Raw genomic sequence first — 19,498 nt, 5'->3', positions numbered from 1 at the left:
GACAACCCGAAAACATAATTCCACTGGCGACTTCATCGGCCGAGGCATAAAAATGTGCAATTTATTGCATTTTTGGTATATGACCTTTTGATCCCACCCCAGGGGCCAAACATTATACTGCCCCTGCACCTTCCTGCCATGTGGTAATCATAAACGACCAAGTTTGGTGAATTTCTGCCCAACCGTTTGGGAGGCGATAGCATGACAGACCCGATTAAAATAACCCCCATTTGTTTTCAAAAAAGCGTGGGGATAACAAGTGAACCATCCTGACCTTGGCCAAATCCGATTTACCTCGAACCAGCTGGAATCATGTAATTAGTCGAACACTGAAAACGCTTCAACTCCATCAAAAAATTAAAATTAAATTTAAAAAAAACCTCAATGCAAATACATTTAAGCAGCTTCTAAGCCAATCGATGTGTAATCTCCCAAAGACATGGCAGCAGTTGATTAAAAACCAACAGACAAATGACACATAAGACAGACAGACAGAGTGCTTTTCAACTGCAGATACCTGAAGTCTGATCGACTATCAGAGCTGTACACCTGAGCAGGATGGGCACGGCGAGGTGGCAACCTCCGTCTGTCCATTAAAAAATCTTCATCCGAGCTGTAGGAATGTGGCAATTGTCACACTGCACCCTGCATTCTTAAACCCACAAGCACTGAAATGCTATCGGCACATACACACCTCGCCTTAGCACCACCAGGTGTTTCACGAGTAAGATCTGGTGCGGTTGGCCATCCTGCTCCTGTGCCGGATGCATCCCGTCCAGTCAGACTTTCTAAAAGCAATGAAGGCTTGGCCGATCCTTCGTGGCCTGCACAGGAAAGACGCAAAGCAGGTTGCAACGGGACTTGCTGCTCCATCAAGTTAGGCCTCGGCTGGTCCCGCAGACCTCGACGCAATGCTTCAGAAGCGACCTCAGGAATAGCACTCGGGTGCTGCATAGCAGGAGTCGAGGAGGCAGAAGAGATGACGTCAGGGGAGCGAGGAGCATGCAAAGGAGAAGCATGGGTTGGTGTGCCCCCCAAATCCACAAGAGGTAAAGCTGGCAGAAGTGACGGCGATGGTAATGACTGGTGCATGGTCGCCTGTGGATGGAAGAAGGAAGAGTCAGAATTAAAGCAGAGTTCTTTGGCAAAAAGGACTTTCGTGAACACAATAAAAACCACAGAGTTGGTGTCAAAGCCACCCAATGCTCGCCTGTTTATACATTTATCGTTTTTAAAAGACTCGTCTAATAATTTTTTTTTTTATAAAGCATTGCAGTGAAGTCTGATCCAAAGAATTTTAAAGCAAGATATGTATTTGTATATTGTAATCAGTAAAAATAGTGTGGTAGATAAAAACATAAGAAAGGAAAAAACTTGCACCAAAAACTTTAACATTTTCACGCTCACGCTCACGCTCACGCCGGGGGTATCGCTATAGCTCTCTGTTCTTCGAACAGGCGAGCTAAAAACGAATTAAATATTCTCATTATTTTAACATTACAGCAGATTCAGAATATTTTTTCTCAAACTTAGAACTGGAGAACTATTTTAACTAATATTAAAGAAACAGCAATCCACAAAAAGTTGAAAAAGTTAAGCTACAAAATCGAGTGAAGTCTACAAATAGCTCCAAACATTACAATGTACTAAGGATTACAATGTTCAGTGGACCCCGACACTCACTGACAAACTCACAATCATGACGGTGCATCACCAACATCTTCGGAGAAGAACTCGAGGCGAAGAGCATACTCCTTTCACACTGCATCGTTATGCACAACTCCCTCTCTTCCACCAGATTTTCCTCATCTCAAACCACAATCTTGTTTTTGTGTGTTTTAACAGTCGATAAGTTTATCCATCCATCCATCCATCGGGACCATACTCTGTGCAGAGCGTTGGTGCTGCCGAAGCAGTCTCCTTGGCTATTGGACGCAATCCTGGATGGGTCGCAACTCCGACGCAGGTCCGACACAAGTTTATCGACTAACCCATTTCCTGTCTGGTGTTTGCTCCTTCGTACCCCTATCTCCAACCTTTGTATAGCTTCATTGCAAAGCCTCCCTCCAACATTTTCGGGTCAACGTATGATCTCATGACAACCGCCTCATGTGCTATTAGATCTTACCTTGCTTGCACGTACACCAACAACACAGTCATCTTGTCAGCCTTCCACAAGCAATGACATTACACTTTAAAAACTTTAAAATATAGATTGCACAAAACAACAATAACCCCAATAACCTAAGCATAATTCACTCCACGACACCACGCCCACCCAAGCACAAAATTACTCCAAAAAAAAAGAGAAACGAGGGAAGATTAATACCCACCAACGTGACTGGAGAGAGCAGTGTAGAGGGAAGGCTAACGGAGGTTGAAGACACAATTGGTGCTTGAGAAACTCTACAAAAAGATAAAATAAATCAATAAATCAACTGCCAAACAAGCGCACATGGACCGGTACTTGCGAAATCAGTCACTGTGGCCTCACCCATTGCACCTCGAAAACAATAGGCTTCAAGTTTTGATCGGTGAACCGATGCAGTGACAACATGCAAATTATGTTCAAATTGGCAGAGTACCCACAGTCCCGGGTGGGTGAAGTTTGCCCCTTACTTGCTGAAAAACCAAAAGAAAGTACAGTGTGCACAGTTAACCCTGGTCCGATGGGGGGTTTTTAGTAACATAGATTTGTTTATACACGTGGGAATAAGTGTGACGCTTATTTCCCAAACGCGCATAAAATGCGATGACAGCAGGTCCTCGCTAGACGTCCAAGATACGTTCCAGAGGAGATGGTATTGCGTATGGCCGCCTCTTCAAAGCCAGTGAAATTGTGAACGGCATCAGGTAGACTCTCCGCTAGCAACCATTCATCGAATGGGAAGAAATTTCATCACGGGCAGCACCAACAATATTCACAGCATGCATGCTAAATCCCTTCCAAAAATTCTGTGACGGCTCAATTTAATTCAGCATAATGGGCGATTTCAAAGTCGGCTGAAAAACTATGATGAACGACATGGCATGCTGAATGCACTGGACAGCTCTTAACTGGGTAATTTGTGGCATCGATCAGATGAGCACGGTACAAGCTCGTTCGTAACTCCCAAGTCTTTGGCGAGTCATCCGGACTGAGAGGATGGCCTTGGAGGTACGCACACTCGCCTCGAAGCTGCCTCGCCTGCGTTTGAATCCCGACGCAGCTATAAACTGTCATCCCGGTGTTTCACAAGCAGGGTAGGGTAGACAATTCATCAATGTGTGTGCCGTCCCCCGGTTGGAGATAAAACGGGCGCTCCGTCTCCCAGCATTGTATCCATCCATCCATTGGGACCATACTCTGTGCACTCATTTTGCCGACCTCGGAAGGATGACAGGCAGAGTCAACCCCACCTGGTATTAATTCAGCCGCCAGGTAGGATTTTAACTCAGGATCCAAGGATCCCAAGCCCACCACCCTAACCAAACACCAGGCGTATCATTAATTCTATCCATCCATTGGGACCAGACTCTGTGCACTCATTTCGCCGATCTCGGAAGGATGACAGGCTGAGTCAACCCCCTGGTGTGTATTAATTCAGCGGCCAACGGGGGCTTGAACTCAGGACCCTTGGATCCCAAGCCGCTACCCTAACCACTGAGCCAACACCAGGCTATTTTGCTGTTATGGCGGTATATATTTAAGTTTGGATAAAAGGATTTAAAAGCAAACTAATGCACAACTGAACAATTTTAAGGATTTACAGAAAAGAGGATAATTGTTACCCAGAACAAATATATATATATATATATATATATGTTCAATGCTGCACAAGATATCCCAAAATGCGCTGCATTGTTAAGGTGGCAGCACCCAGTAACGAAGGTTGGTCTTATGTTGGTGCAAAGAAAAAAAATCTGAAGAAAAAGCTTTCACTTTAATTCTCGTGGACAATACACACCCCAAATTTTGATCAGATATATGTGGGAGGAAATTGCGGCGCGCGCACACACACACACACACACACACACACACACACACACACACACACACACACACACACACACACACACACACACGAGTGATTACGGGATTTACAAAATTAGAAAACTCAGACTTTTGCAAATCATCATTACCACAAACAAAAAGGGACAGTGGAATCCAGTGCATGGAGGTTTACAAAACCTCTTTGATCAATCAGTTCCAGAACACAATCAACGGGCCAGAAACGTGCCAACATTCCTCACAATAAAGTGCTCGTATGGGGAAGGAGGGAACAAAGGTGAAAGAAAGTTTTCGCATAAAATAGCGAGTTGGTGGCAGACGACTAAATAGAAACAATTTTCCAACATGTATATATAATTTTATATGGGAAATTGCATTGACAACATTGAATGCAGAACAGAAATACCATACCCAGATAAGAAGGACTGATCAGGAGTGGTAGTTTGTGGTGTGGTAGTGGTAGTAGTGGTGGCAGCGGCTGCAGTGACATGGGCCATGAGAGATCCAATGGCGGAACACACTAATGTGGGTGATGCGAGGATCTGCGCAATGACAGAATAATTGGAACAGAAAATAAACTCGAGTGAAGTCGATGGTAAACTATCACAAATCTCCATACTTCCCACTTAAAGCAAAGTTGAAAGATGGCATAAAGTTCCACGAGGAATGACCAAATATCAAATTCTGAGTTAAAAGTTCCCCCCCCCCGTTTTTGAGCATTGACCGTAAGTCATCACCCCCCCTGAGGCATGAACCGGGGGGTCAAATACAAAAACGAGCAGACAACATCCCCTTTTTTTTTTTTCAAAAAGCGTGGAGATAATTATAAAGTTACTCCAACTATCAAAGCTTCCAAAGCAGTAACACCTCGATTTGAAAGCGGTAACCGAGAGACTCCCTCAAATTCAGCTTCTTTTTTTAAAAAATCAGCATCATGACACATCAATAGTCGAAATAGGCAATGGTGGCTCCGTTGCAAAGGAAGAATCAACGGGATGTGGTCACATTAGTTAAAATTATAATCACTACAGCGTATAACCAATTTATATCTGTTTACTCCATCAAAATCCATCAACTTTCTGGTGTCAAAAAAAAAAACCCCGAAAAATTTTTTGATTGAACGGTGATGGCTACTTTAGAGATATTTCTTCACAAAAATGAACCACACCAGTCAATCATTGACACATCTAAAGCTTCAAAATTGATCTGTTCAACAGGGCTGAAAAAAGATATTTGAAATATTGTTAAAAAAAACAATTCATGACTTCAAGATGGCCGTCAAACCTTGGAAACATTCAGCTTAACTAATCAGAACTAATCAAAATAGGTCAATAATAGAAACAATAAGCAACAAAGAAAATGGAAAATAAAAACACCAACAAAGAACAATAGGCTTCCAGCCATATAAGCTTGGAAACGGAACAAAAAAAAAACCAAAGAGAACAATGAGGGACACAAACTCATCAAATTAACATCTCAAAAAACAAAATGCCAAACACACCTCAAACTACGATTTAAAAAAAAAAATGTCATTCTCAACTCACCTGTCCTCCGACTATAGCTCCCGCACTCTTTCTGAAATCCTCTGGAGTCTTGAGCTGCGGTTTTTCCTCCTCGAGGCCCTCTCCAGATCCTGCCATAAAGGATACAAAGTCTTCAGGTCGTGCCAGCTCACTGCACACTGTCCCACCAGCTGCACCGTCAGGATCAGCAGAAGTCTGTTTGCTGCAATTAGCCCCATCAAGGATAGGGGGCGGCTTGCTGGGACTCTGAAAACAAATAATAAATCAAAGTCGGCATGATACAATACCACCACCAAACAAAAAGGTTCGACTCTTGGATCAGCTATAAACTGTCATTCTGATGCTTCACGTGCAAGATGAGACATCAATGTGTGTGCCGTCCCTCGGATGGACGTTAAACTGGACGTCCCTCCTGACCGCATTAGTTGGTGGACATTAAAGATCCCACGCTGTACTTCAAGAACAGTAGGCAAGCCGTCGCCGGCACCCTGAACAAATTAGAAATGCCTGCCTACCCAAAGTGACTGCTGGGAAGGAAATGACAAAAATCACCTCGTGTAATCTGTGCCAAGAAACTGCTTCAGCAGCAACAACACTCTGTAGAGAGTATGGGATACAGCATCATCATGATGAAGGAAGACCTTGGGAGCTAAACATGGATGGTGCATGACATGAGATGATAGTGCCCCCTGCTGGAAGCCCTGAAGGGAAAAGTGGGATTGAACAGCTCCAGAAGGCAGCGCCAAAACGACGAGATGAGAACAAAAGCTGTTTTGGAGAGTTTAATTGGAAGGCGGGTAATAGAAGAACGCATACGTCTTGGAGTAGCTTGGGAGGGTCGAAGAGGGAGCGACACCAAAGGAAAAGCGGTTAAAAAAAATTTTTAAGTGGAATTTGATGTTAATGCGTCAATGGATATGCCTCCACCTGCGCGAGATGTAAACCCACTGTTTACACTTGATCTCAATTGCAGGTCACATGAAAAATGAGAAGGGCACTCGGTAGAGCGCATACCTCCGCCACGTAATGACAGATCCACGAGAACATATCGGACCCAATCAATATATTTTGGAAATATCATGATATACAGTACGATATCGTTTTTGGCCATATCGCTCAATGGTGAAGAATCACTTTATAAATTAAATAATTCTCGTATCCAGATCCGGACTCGGACCTTCACCAAAATGGAATCAATTCTTCCTTGTCACACACCCAACATGTCCACCGAGTTTCGTCCGAATCCGTCCCCAACTTTTTGAGATATCGTGCTATATATCGTTTTTGGCCCTATCGCTCAATGGTGAAGAATCACTTTTAAAATTCTAGTAGTCAGATCCGGATCTTCACCAAAATCGAATCGCTTTGTCGTTGTCACACACCCAACCTGTCCACAAAATTACATCCAGATTCGTGCACAAAGTTTTGAGATATCCTGTACACAAACAAACAGAAAGGGGTGAAAACACAACCTCCTTCACATTCGGTGGTGCAGGTTTTTTAAAGGGAGTGGGGGGAGGGAGGGAGGGGGGGGAGGGAGAGCGCGAGAACGAGAGAAACATCAGATGCTTCCAAGTTGAGTTATGTTCTGCAAAATGATTTTCAAAGGGCAATGACATTTGATCTTTGACCTGTTTAATCAAAAATAGAATCGGTTCATCTTTTTTATTGCAGTGCATAAGTGTGTCAAGTATGGTAGAAATCTCTTGAGTGGTTCACAAGTTGTTGCGGTAACACAGATTCTCACATAAAGAACATTTGACCTTTTGAAGCCAATATTTAATCAGTTCATCGTTGTATTACAGTCCATAGTTATGCCAGGTTTGGTCAAAATCAAATCAGCAGTTCATAAGTTGATGTGGTAATGAAGGTCACATGACCTTCGACCCCAAAATTTTCATCTTTGCATCATAATGCACCTTTGTACCAAGTTTGTTAAAAAAGAAATCCCTTCAGTGGTTCACAAATTATTGCAGTAACAAAAAGTTTAATGCAGAAGATGGCGAGACTGTTATCCTCCTGGATTGAGGATGTGAATCGGCATACTTTTCTCTGGTCGGCTTTTTGAGTCGCTCGTGCCCCACGTGTCCCCAAGTGGGTCCGTTTTCCCTCGTTGGGGGGCCAGGCCCGGGAAATGAGGTATCGGGACCAGGGCCCTTTCTCGTGTACCTTCGCATCTTCGGAACGAGGGCAGTCGGTGGACAAAATTCCTCATTGGTAAAACATCCGTAAATGTACAAAATTTGTATATTTTTTTTACTAATTACCAATATTTATTTGTTTAATAGTGTTCGTTAACGATTTCATGTTATTACAGTTAATATACAGTTTTTTTTATTCTTACGTCTCCGTAGGTAGCGCGACTACCCCCGGAAATAGCATGTGCGGTCGATGTATCCTCATGAACACAATGCTTAATGAGCCCCGTTCTGCGTGAAATTTCTCTTGAGCGAATCTCTCAGAAACCTATCCTTCGTGCAAACGGGGGGGGAGGGAGGGGGGGTATTACAGTAAAGTGTAACTCGTCCAACATAATAGGCGTTGTCGGCTGCGAGTAGTTCTGATTTTTCAAGAAATTACTTAGAACGGCGATGGGCACCTCTCGTGTGCAGCTGCATTTTCTACAAGGCCAGCTCAGGAGAGGTCGAGGCCAATTCTGAAGCCTCGAAGGTCAAAACACCGAATCGCTTCACGTAGTTAACCATCCAAATAAAGAGGGGAGCAAGTTTGCCAATCATTCCGGAATAGAAATGCAAGGCCAAGATTTGCCTGCTTTGAAAGACCTGTTCCATTCTCGTTAGCCCAGCATGAAATTCTAGATCGGTAGAGAGTAATCAGCTTCTGTCTGCCGATCAGTGGGATGAGAGTACTGTATGACCCAATGTGAAGTCGTTCAGAAAGGAAGGGAGAGTTTTCAGAGCATCAGAGGTCATTAACGTAGATTAGTAACGAGAATGGGTCCAGGGGACACTGCCTTGAAGCACTGCAAACTCGACTTGGAGGTAAGAGGAGTTCGATTTGAGAGAAACATGCTGACTGCGGAAGTGGAGGACGTCAGACAGCCAAGTAAGAATGCAGCTTTGAATTCCACCAGCAAAGAGCTTGGCAAGCAAAGCAGGATGCCAGACTGTCGAAAAACCAGACGGATGGTCAGGCTTCAGGCCGTTTGTGAAAATATACGACTCGATATTAAAAACAGAGATTCCACAACTTTGTTTGTAATTGGAAATAGCTTAGTGCCATATAATTGTTGGATTGTATAATTGGAAGTATACCTGTGTGCACAATAAAAAAAAAACAATCGATCTAATAATTATTTTTCTACTCGTGTCTATCCATTTGATGGCAAAATTCTAGGACAAAAACAAAAACTTCAACCAACCGTTCTCATCTGAGTCAAGCCAAGTTCAGAAGAACAAGACTGATAAGGGCCGGTGGTATCACCCCCACCGACAGTCAAGTCACGTGGCACATCACCAAGGTCACGGAGAGCTTAAATGATGGAAAGAAAAGGGTGAAACGACAATGAAATATCCTTCAATAATATCCTTGACTAACAAATGCTAACGATATAAAATGCCAATTTGAGCTGTACGAGGGCAGAGGAATCTCCTTGCAGGAACACAAGAGGGTGGGGGGGGGGGCATAAAATACTTTCACTCATCCGAACCACAATAGTGATTGACACTAAACCAATGTAAAGGTACACTCCCTACCCCCCCCCTCCCAGTGAGCCAAGACAAAACCCAAAATACCAAAACCATCCTGAGAACAGACGTCATAGCTCGGGAGAAGTCCACCATGCGATTCTGAAGGTCGCAAAAACAGAACCTGCACGTTCTCCAATGCCCTGTCAGAAAAATAAAGTCAGAGAAAGTAGGTTGGTGATGGTTACGCAGTGGTTTATGTGAAGTGCAAATGCAAAAGTAGCATCACGGCTTCAAGGATTACAGAATACAACGTCAGCCACATGGCATCTAAGAGAAAGTGATATTCAAACATGTTTGTAATATTGTACACCCTCAAATGAAGCCTTTTGGGAAGAAAAAAAAATATTATGCATTTAAGTTGTACAAGGGCCGGCAGGATCGCGTAGAAGTGCACACAGTGGACCGAGCCGTCGAGCCTGGGTTCTAATCTCGACCGAGCTAAGTTTCATATGCAGGCCGAAGCATCAATGTGCGCCATCCATCAAGAGGATGTCAATGCGGAGGGCCGGTAAACCAGCGTTGGGCGTTTGTCGACGTTGAGGATCCCCATTATATCGATCGCGAAAAGGAGGGTAGTTATCGGTGGCACACCGAACACATTCCAGGTTCCTACCACTTTTCGTCACACGTCAGAAATGGTTCGCCAGTTCGTGAAAGAGTCGAGTTACTAATATTCCCCGGCCTGTTAAACAACCGCGGCTGTGAAAAGTACGTAAATATAAAAAAATAAAAAAAAATCAATCGTATGACATAAACAGATACACACAAAGTTTTGAGCGTCACCTTGGATTGATGGAAGTGAGTTTTATCAATACTCCTCCAGCTGCTGCCGGAGTCTCCTCGCTCCCATCTGAAGCAAAACCAAAATTCCCATTTGGTAAGGTCTTTAGGCAACTCCTTACTGCGGCATACGACACAGCAAGCATGATCTCGTACTAGTGAAATTTCAAGCTGTCATTTGTCAAATATGAATGAAAGATAAAACTGGCAAATTGCTTTAAAATATAATTTGAAGCAAGTCTATTAAAACACAAGAGCCATTCAATCATGTGCATCCATTATTTTTATTTTCTGCAAGCCTCGTTATCCATCAATAAAATCGAACTAAAATAGGGAAATGTCCGTAGATGGAGGATCTGGATGTCTGTTCCTTATGGAATCCAAAACAGTTTGGTCGACCTCCACCAAATTTAGAATTTTTTTGCTGGGATACCGAGGGTCATCATTTCGGCATTAAATAATCACCGCCCCACACCCCTCGCGAGTGTGGGGAGACGAATGACTATTTTGACCTGTGCATGTGCAATTGTGCAAATGGTTGAGGCAGGGGGTATTGTGGGTGGGGAAACGATGCAAATTCTGAAAACAAATCCTCTCGCTGCGAGAGGGAGAATGGGTATTGACAAGTGCAGTGAAAATAGGACTGCATGTTCTGAAGCTCACCTGTATCAGGAGCAGGTCAGGTCAGGTATGGGAGCATGCGCCGGAGCAGCACGTCGCTGCGTCCACTTTCCGCCAACACTCCAGAGGCCTCCGTCTGGAATAATCCCCCAGGCAGATGCCTGGCCCATACCCATCTCCTTGAGATGCCGATCAACCTGCTGCAACCACGAGGCACGTGATCGGCCCATTGGCCTCCTCCACTCACCAGACTCCCTCGCTGAGAGAATCTGATGAGCAGGATCAGCATCAAGAAAACGAGCCATATGTCCATACAGCCGCAGCTGATGCTCACGGACTATGCAGGTAACAAATCTCATTTGAGTCTCTCTCAGCAACCGCTCGTTGGACACAAAGTCCGACCAGCAATAGCCAAGGATTCTCAGAAGAGACCTCGGACCAAAGGAATTAAGTCTCCATCTCAGATCCTTGGTCAGAGTCCAAGTCTCACATCCGCTGAGCAAGAACGGAAGCACCAAGGACCTGAAGACTCGAACTTTCGTCGTCCTGCACAGGTACTGGCAGCGCCAGACACCATGATCCAGTGAATCCATGACCCCCTAGGCCCGACCCAGATGTCTGTTGACCTCTGGCTCACAGCCAGCAGAGACATAAATATCACTGCCAAAGTTAGTAAATCTCTCTGTGACCTCAACATCCTCACCACAAACAGGTTCAGAAGAGGAAGCAGCAGACAAGATGTCATTCAAAGCCTGGATCTTAGTTTTGACCCAGGAAACCGGTAATCCCAGCGGTGCCGACTCCTCATTCAGCACCTCGAGGGCCCCGAAAAGGATATCCAGTCTCCACAAAGATGACTGCATCATCTGCAAAACCAAGGTCAGACATCTTGACATTCCCAACGATGCACTGCAGCTTGATCTCTCCGACATCCTCCCCAGAATCCAGCCCATACAAGCGCTGCAAAGTGTGGGGGCCAGTACACACCCCTGACGAACTCCAGTAACACCTGGAAATAAGTCAGAGATGGTACCACCACACTTCACAGCACTCTCAGTACCAGAGTATAGTTCAGACAACACATCGATCAGTTTTGGTGGCACCACACGAAGGCCAAGAATCCTCCAGAGACCATCCCGATTCACTGAATCGAACGCTTTACAGAGATCAACATAGGCTGCAAGCAGCCCCTGCCAAAACTCGTCTGCGTTCGGTGAGGAGAAAAAGAGCAAGGATACGGTCAAGCGTCAACCTCTTTTGTGTAAAGTCTGACTGCTCTGGGTGCTGGAGCTCAAGCAGATGGTGGTGAACCCCATCGAGAATTATCTGAGCAAAGACCTTGCCCGGCACTGAGATCAGCATCACCCCCTCGGTCATTGTCGCAGTCCCAGCGATCACCCTTCCCTTTCCAGAGAGGCACAACAAGGCGCCTCTTCCAATCAGTTTCGATGTCGCCTGTGCTACCGGCAGAACACAGAACTACATGCAACGATACGAGTCCAGCATTTCCACCAGCCTTGAGAAGTTCAGCATGGATGCCACAGATCCCAGGAGCTTTAACCCGTTTTAACCAGTTCACCGCAGCCTGTGCTTTCACAAACGAAGGTGGATCACAGTTGAATGGAGGGTCAGTAAAAGGCATAGCGACACCCTTGACATCCAACTCAACAGCTGGTGGATCAGCCTGGTACAACTGCTCAATGTAACCGGCCCAGCAGGCCCTCACTTCGGACTCCTCTATCAATAACGCACCACCCTCTGCTCTAACTGCAGTACACCATGGGACGGTCTTGGAGGAATGCAATGCGCAAATTCCCCTGTAAGGACGACGAGAATCACTGGACCACAGGTGATGCCCTACCCCCTCACAGATTTCTCACACATAGGCCTCCTTATCCTCCCTCAGTATACATACAGTTTTATGCCTCCACTCCCTGAACAGCTTAGCCCTGCCATTCAGCCTGGCCCTGCGACTAGTCAATGGTATCCAGTATCCCTTGAGAGACCAAATTCTTCTTTGTCCAATGGCGAGTTCCAAGACATCGACCGGCAATATCAAGGATGGTGGTCTTGAAGACACTCCACAACTCTTCAGGGTTCTCCAAAGCACGCAGACCCCCCAAATCTCCACTCATCCTGTTCACAAACTCAGCTCCCCTCTCATCCTTGAGCTTGCCAACACCCAGCCGAGGCTGGGATTGTACCATTCTCCCGGATTTAAGCTGCAACTTCAGAGTTGCTACCACAAGCCTGTGGTCGGTATTGAGGAAATAAGCACTCAGGTAGACCCTGCAGTTCCGGATCATCCTCCAGCGACCATCAACGAGCACATGGTCACTCAAATGAGGATCAGGAGCAACAGTCACTCAAATCCCCCTTGACCCTGATATCTTTTAATGCCATTAACAAACTTCCGTACATCATGGGTGATGAAGGTTGTGTCATCAAAATCCTGTGTTTGGTTCAAGCAATAATGACCGAGTGAGTCAGTCGGTCCGTAAACACTTCACTCCCTCACCGAAGGACACTGCTCAATCACACAAGCTCACCTGACAAGGTCCAAATGAGCTAAAAATAAAAATAAAAAATAAAAAAAAATAGGCAACTTTGTACAACTCGCATTCATTTCGATTTTATAGGGTGTGGATTAGCAAAATTGCATTAATGGCCAAAACCACGCAGTTTCAAGTGCAGTTTTGGGTCGAGAAGGAACATCTGAATTACAACTGTTGTCAATAAAATGGTGACTCCAGAGAATAATACCGATATAATTAAAGGGATACTTGCAATGCAATAAAATGGATAAATGCAGTGAATATAATTTAAAGCAACATATAAACTAATTTTTGGTGACAAGTGAAATGAAACAAAACAATGGCTGTCCACACAAGGGAGACTTGAATATCCACATCGAGAAATAGTGTCATTTCCTTACAAACCGAACAACTTGATTTTTAAAAACAATAATAATAATAATAATTATTATTATGATAAAGCGATTTAAAAAGGCTTCATTCAAACAAAAAAATAAAGCATAAAAGAACGAGAACGGAACTCGAATGAAAGTAGACCTCTGTCAGGCTGAACAGTTCACATTTTGTTTCCCAATGATAGGCCGTATCTGTATCCAGACCTGAACCAACATCAAATCGGCTTGTTCTCGTCACTTACCCAACTCATCCACCGAGTCGTCATAATCTGATAGGACTGTAATGCAAACCCTCCCGTCTACTTTCTCAACAACCATCTCGAAGAGGTTCAGTCACACAAACTCCTCGGTCTCACTCTCAGGCAAGCCAAAGTTCAAAGTTGGCCTTCAAAGCCAGATCTATGCTGATTGGGCATCATCCATCGTGCAGTCCTTCCTTGGCACAACCGAGGTCCTATTCACTGAGAAGACTTTAATCCGCAGTTTGACGGAGTACTGTTCTCCCCTCTGGGCTGGCAGGCAGGGCCGAACACCTTGCTCAGGTTGATGCCGTGGAAACCCATCTTCAAAGATCATTGAAATTTCCCGCGATAAAGCCGAGTCTATGGGCCTATCACTCCGCCATCTCCGACAGGTCAGTGGTCTCTCATTTTCCACATCCTTTCTGGTCTTGCACCCTCTGTCCTCTCCGTGCTTCCCCCCCCCCGCAGGAATATGAACACAATCTGCCACCAACCCCCTCCCCTCCTCGTGAAACCGCCACAATCAAGAACCACTGCTCACCTCCTCTCATTGGTTGCTCTCTTTTCCTGCCTGTGTAACAACCTCCCATATTCTCTTCAATATCATTCTTCCCTCTAGGTCTTCAACAAAGCTGTTTATCACCATCTCAAATCATCCCTGATGCAAAACCATGATCTTTTCTACACCTGTTAAATCACCCACCACCCTCCACAAATTTGGCTTTCGTATTCATCTTGTCCACCCCTTGCATTCTCCAGTACCCCTCACCATTACCTGCATCCCTCGTTTTCCCGTCTCCTTCTATTGGTGTTTCCCCCTTCTCCTGCTGTTCCTATTATGTTCAGTCCTGATCCGTTCTGTGTTCTCGTTCTTCCAGCATCCTTGACGGCATATACAAAAATAAATTTTAAAAAAAATCTGTCCACAACTTTTAGAAAATATCGTGCTGTATGTTTTTGGCCATATCTCTCAACGGTGTGAAGAATAATTTACAAAATTCTCATATCCAGATTTTCACCAAAATCGAATCAATTCTTCCTTGTCACACACCCAACCTGTCCACAAAGTTTTTTCGGAATCCGTCTACGTTTTGAGATATCGCGCTATTACATATCGTGTTTGGCCCAATCTCTCAATAATGAAGATTCACTTAAAAATTATTGAATCCGGTTGCAGATTTTCACCAAAATATTGTTGTGGTTGAGGAAATTCGCAAACCACCATTCAGGTCCCGTAGGTGAGATATCTCTGTAAGTATATGTGTAGTTAGCCCCAAACCCGTTGTTTAGAGGGAATAAATGTCATTCATTCGGGCTGCGACCCTTTAAGATAGCCGTTTTTCTGTTCTATCTTTATTTTGAACCAACCACGTCCCAACCGCCATCACACAACAAACAACAACGCCAACAGCCACGACCTTTACCGTCACATCTCGCTATCGCAACCATCGCATCACCGCCATTCCCGCGCCGCTTGTGGGCACCGATCCTGGACTTGTAGAGGGCGCGCACCGAGCAGCGGGTGCAAAAAGCGGCCTTTCCGAGAAATCGGATCAAGAATGATTCACGCCCACTTCTGTTCCGTCCTATCAGCGAGCGTGGGGCGATTTGGCCCCGCCTCCAGGCGCGTCGGAGTATAATCAATATATGCAGATTCGAGGATCAGGAATGATTCACGCCCACTTTTCCTCTGTCCAATGGGCAAGCGTGGCTCCGCCCCCGAGCCGATCCTGATCCAAAAATCTGCATATGGTTTCTCCTGTCGCACTATAAAGCGCCGAGCGCGGGGCGAATCGAGGAAGAGTTGGAGAGGTGTGGCAGCGGCAGAGGGAAGAGTTGGAGAGTTGTGGCGGCGGCGAAATCAGTCGAGAGAGTGTCTGTCAGGGTCCGGAGAGTCTGGAGAAGCCAAGGAGCTTTGTGGAGGTCTGCGCTCGTGTCAGAGTCAGGGAGCTGCGGAGAGGGGAGGCCGGGAACGCGGTCGAGGTCGCAGTGGAGTCGCTCGTCGCGGGACCCAAGCCAGCCAGATATCCTCTTTCCCCCGAGCATCAACAACCACCCCCCTGTTTCCCCCCGCGCTGAGATAGTGTGAGAAGGGGGCCCCGTTCCCACCCCATTCCAGGCAGTGCCAGCGAGGCCCGCGGAGTCGGGGCGCCGCCGCCATTTTGCGGCTCATCACCAGACGGGTAGGCTCGACGCGGTCTCGGCCCCAGGCCCGTCTGCCCCCTTATCGTTGAGGGTGGCCCCTTTTTTCTTTTGCTTTGGAGTATATGTGTTGTCGGCGCCGTCTGTGAAGTAAAACTGTGTAAGTGTTGCCGTGTGCTCGCGTAGTCGGTAGTAGATCTGCATTGTGTTTCTTTTGTTGCAATTGCTTTTGGTGCGTAATTGTTGTTTCTTCTTTTGTTACATTTGCTTTTGGTGCATAATTGTGGTAATTGCATATGTGTGCTTTCCGTTTGCTGCGGAATAAATGTGCTTTATGTTGAACTGTTTCTCCCATTTCGCTTCGTCTTTTCTCTAATTGAATCTCCATCTTACTTCACGTAAAGGGTTGGTCGTGGGCTAAATACGCCCGATAATTAATCGGAACCGTCGAGGTTGACGATAACACCGCTCGGTTATCCCGATAGTACGGAACGGGTCGCTTAAAGTGGCCCGTGTCCGAAGTCGACCTGCGGCGAGGTGCGATCGCCCGGTCTACCCTCCGTGTGGGTACTTTGGTAGGTCGAATTTGGCGAGCAACCCTATCCCACGCGGGGGGCCGATTGGCACGATCGTGGTGAGGCCGAAAGGCCCACCCGTGACTAGTTCCCGGCGTTAGTCCGAGAGGGTCACGACGGGATTGTCCGTCCGGTGGGCGACGTGCCGCGATTCGAGTTACGTGGCCGCTCGCACGCCGGCGGGCGCGAATCCGCAACAATATAATCAATGTGCCCTCGTCACACACCCAACCTGTCCATCAAATTTCATCTGAATTGGTCAACAACTTTTTAGATATTCCACTCACAGGCAGGCAGACAGAGACAAGGGTGAAAACAACCTCCATCCAACTTTGGTGGCAGAGGTAACAATTAATGTTAACTAAGAATTGAACCCGTGCCAGCCACAATTTTGCAAGTGACAAACAGATACTCACATGGCATGCAAAACAGCATCCACACAAATACATTAACAATTGTTACAGGACAGCCGTAATTGAACGACTCACCACCATGTTGAGTGCTTGGCACATCTCCATTGTTTCCAGAAAGGTTACGTGAACGGTGAGAAGTCACATCAGCAATGCCGAGGCCGAGGAGCGGCTGAGTCAGCAGGAATTCCGAGAGGGAATGGAAACATGCCCAGCCATCTTCAATGGACTGACGCAACTCCAGAACGTACATCACCTGCACAGAAGGAATACCACACGAGGCTTTGATCAGTGCTGGGCGTTTAGAGGAAGCGGACAAAGAAGGGATTTGGATAAATCATTTCGGAAAGGGGATAGGGGCTAAAGTACTGTAAATATTTAGCTTGAGAAAAGTTCTTTCTGGAATCAGTTGGCACTCGCGGTGGGGAAGCTGGACTACATGGGAAGGGCAAACAATGTCAAGTTGTTATGCGCCTGAAGCGCGCCCGTGACTCGCACATCTGCTTCCGCTTCGAGTCGAAATGTCACGAGCGGCGGGCTTTGTAGTCATCAAGTGACGCGCTTGTTTATTAGTCCGTTTGCAAATAAAACAAACTATTATTTGTTCTCAGCACTTGTTTGATAGCAAGGTCGAAACAACCACATGGCTCGACCCACAATCAGTTTGAGTTAGTGTCACAAAAAAAAAACAAAAAAAAATAAAAATACAGCTTCAGGTAACGTGAAAAACTGATAATTTTTTTTTTTTTCGATCAACCACAATATCAAAAGTTGTTTTTGTATGGTTTCACAAAATAGTGTACAAGAAATATTTTAATACTATCATATTATCAATCAGTCAGCGAATATCAATGAGCGAAACGCACCGATCTTGACCATTTCTCGGCGACATACGTCATACAATCACTGCCAAAGAAAAACTACAGGCTGTGCGATATGCGGAAGCCTATGGTAATCGTAGAACCAGCAGATGATTTGATACACGTGAGAGCAATGCAAGAGCTCGACGTCTCTATCAGCAAGCCCATGAAGAGCAAGCTGTGACAGAATTTGGCCAGCTCGATGGCGGGGGTGACGACCACACAATCACTAAAATAAGGAGAACGAGGAAGACTGACTTCCCCGTTATCTGCCAGTGGTTTGTTGAAACATGGAATGACCCATCAGAAATAATCATACTGTCATTTAAGAAGTGTTGCATTTTGAATACTATGGATGGTATTGAGAATGACATTTTCTGGGATGACCAGTCAACGAGCACCCCAGAGGTTAAAATAATAATAATAATAATAATAATAATAATAATAATAATAAAGTTTCAGGTAGCAAGACTCCCGGGCAAGGTGTGCAATTCCGGTGAGCAAAGCGACACGGAAGATGACGGCGATGACAAAGACAAATATTACTACGATCACAAAGATTTCAAAACTAAATCCTCAGAATTTTTGACGAGGAAGATAATAAATCAGACTGACGGCTTTACATATGAAGATTTGGAAACGAAGTTACTGGATGTTATCGTAATCACGAGCAGTATGGCCTAATAATACAGACATTCTTATATAAATGTGTTATACACACTGCCAACTCAAAAATAAAAATTGCACCCATGTCCGAAGGAAATGGTTCAGTTTGGCATTTTAATATGAAATAGGCAAAGCCTAGAAACAAGAAAACCAATTAGAATTACCCTTTAGAACCCACGAGAATTACCCCTTGGAACCCATTTGAATTACTAGTGGGCCTGTTGATCCATCTATCTATAATTCCAGGTGTGTGTCTGTGTGTGTGTGTCTGTCTGTGTGTGTCTGTGTGTCTGCTGTTTCTCGCCAACACTGGTCCGATCTAATTGAAACTTGCCAGGTATATTGCTGGGGACCTGAGTATGTGCCTTTTCAAGGTTTGATATTAATCAGACAAGTGGTTCCCAAGTTATGGCCATTTATTTACCAAACCAATGATACGACACGTTGCTGCATAGGCGTGGCCGATGGGGAAAGGGAGCCATTTAGTTACCAATGACAGGACACGTTGCTGCGTAGGCGTGGCTGTGGGGAAGAGATCCTCAGCCGCGTTCCCCATTACGGGTTACAATGTTCGGACTTCCAGATAGTGATGACTTACTGTATTCTAATAATTTCTCGATTTCGTATGCGCATTCATAGATAAACACAATGCCCCAATCCAGTCATCGTTTACGAGAGCAAAGGAACGGCCTGTGTGGTTGGTGTTCCTGGCACGCGGTTTGAAAGTTTTTTTTTTTTTTGCACGTACGGCCACACACATATGGGCACGCACGAGTTGGACTAAATTTTCATTGGTCTTCAAAAGGCCTTGTTGCATACCTGCCTGCTGTACTGCTTCAGCATTGGTTTGCCTTTCTCCAAGCCCAGATGTGCTTGGGCCATAATGCTTTTAAATCATGGGAATTATTCCGGGTTATTTATAGTTAATTAGCCAAATCAACTCAGGAGATCATGACGATCATTTTGGTGTATCCCGTTCCACATCAGAGCGCTCCAGTAAAACTCCACAAAAAAAAAAAAAACACAACATGTGCATGCACACCTCAACT

At 45.3% G+C, this 19,498-nt stretch overlaps 1 protein-coding gene across 5 annotated transcripts in view; it reads right to left on the bottom strand.

Moving 5' to 3' along the window:
* EDC4 (enhancer of mRNA decapping 4) overlaps window positions 1-19,498 on the bottom strand; it is an 80,967-nt gene that overhangs the window by 43,539 nt on the left and 17,930 nt on the right. For 3 of the 5 annotated variants that reach the window (XM_085878207.1, XM_085878206.1, XM_085878205.1), the window contains 9 exons: window positions 17,002-17,179; window positions 10,008-10,125; window positions 9,270-9,364; window positions 8,897-9,006; window positions 5,536-5,760; window positions 4,403-4,533; window positions 2,334-2,406; window positions 695-1,098; window positions 518-613 (listed from right to left, as the gene is read on the bottom strand). In XM_085878207.1, coding sequence (XP_085734333.1) covers window positions 518-613; window positions 695-1,098; window positions 2,334-2,406; window positions 4,403-4,533; window positions 5,536-5,760; window positions 8,897-9,006; window positions 9,270-9,364; window positions 10,008-10,125; window positions 17,002-17,179 — 1,430 coding nt within the window. The remainder of the gene's footprint in view (window positions 1-517; window positions 614-694; window positions 1,099-2,333; window positions 2,407-4,402; window positions 4,534-5,535; window positions 5,761-8,896; window positions 9,007-9,269; window positions 9,365-10,007; window positions 10,126-17,001; window positions 17,180-19,498) is intronic. The other 2 variants (XM_085878208.1, XM_085878209.1) reach the window with 2 other exon arrangements.

This window comes from Eptatretus burgeri, chromosome 4 (genome assembly GCF_056783735.1).
Source record: "Eptatretus burgeri isolate ZD-2024b chromosome 4, Ebu_testis_v1, whole genome shotgun sequence".
NCBI lineage: Eukaryota > Metazoa > Chordata > Myxini > Myxiniformes > Myxinidae > Eptatretus > Eptatretus burgeri.
Note: the sequence above shows the minus strand (reverse complement) of the source record. Positions and strands in the feature narration are given on the sequence as shown.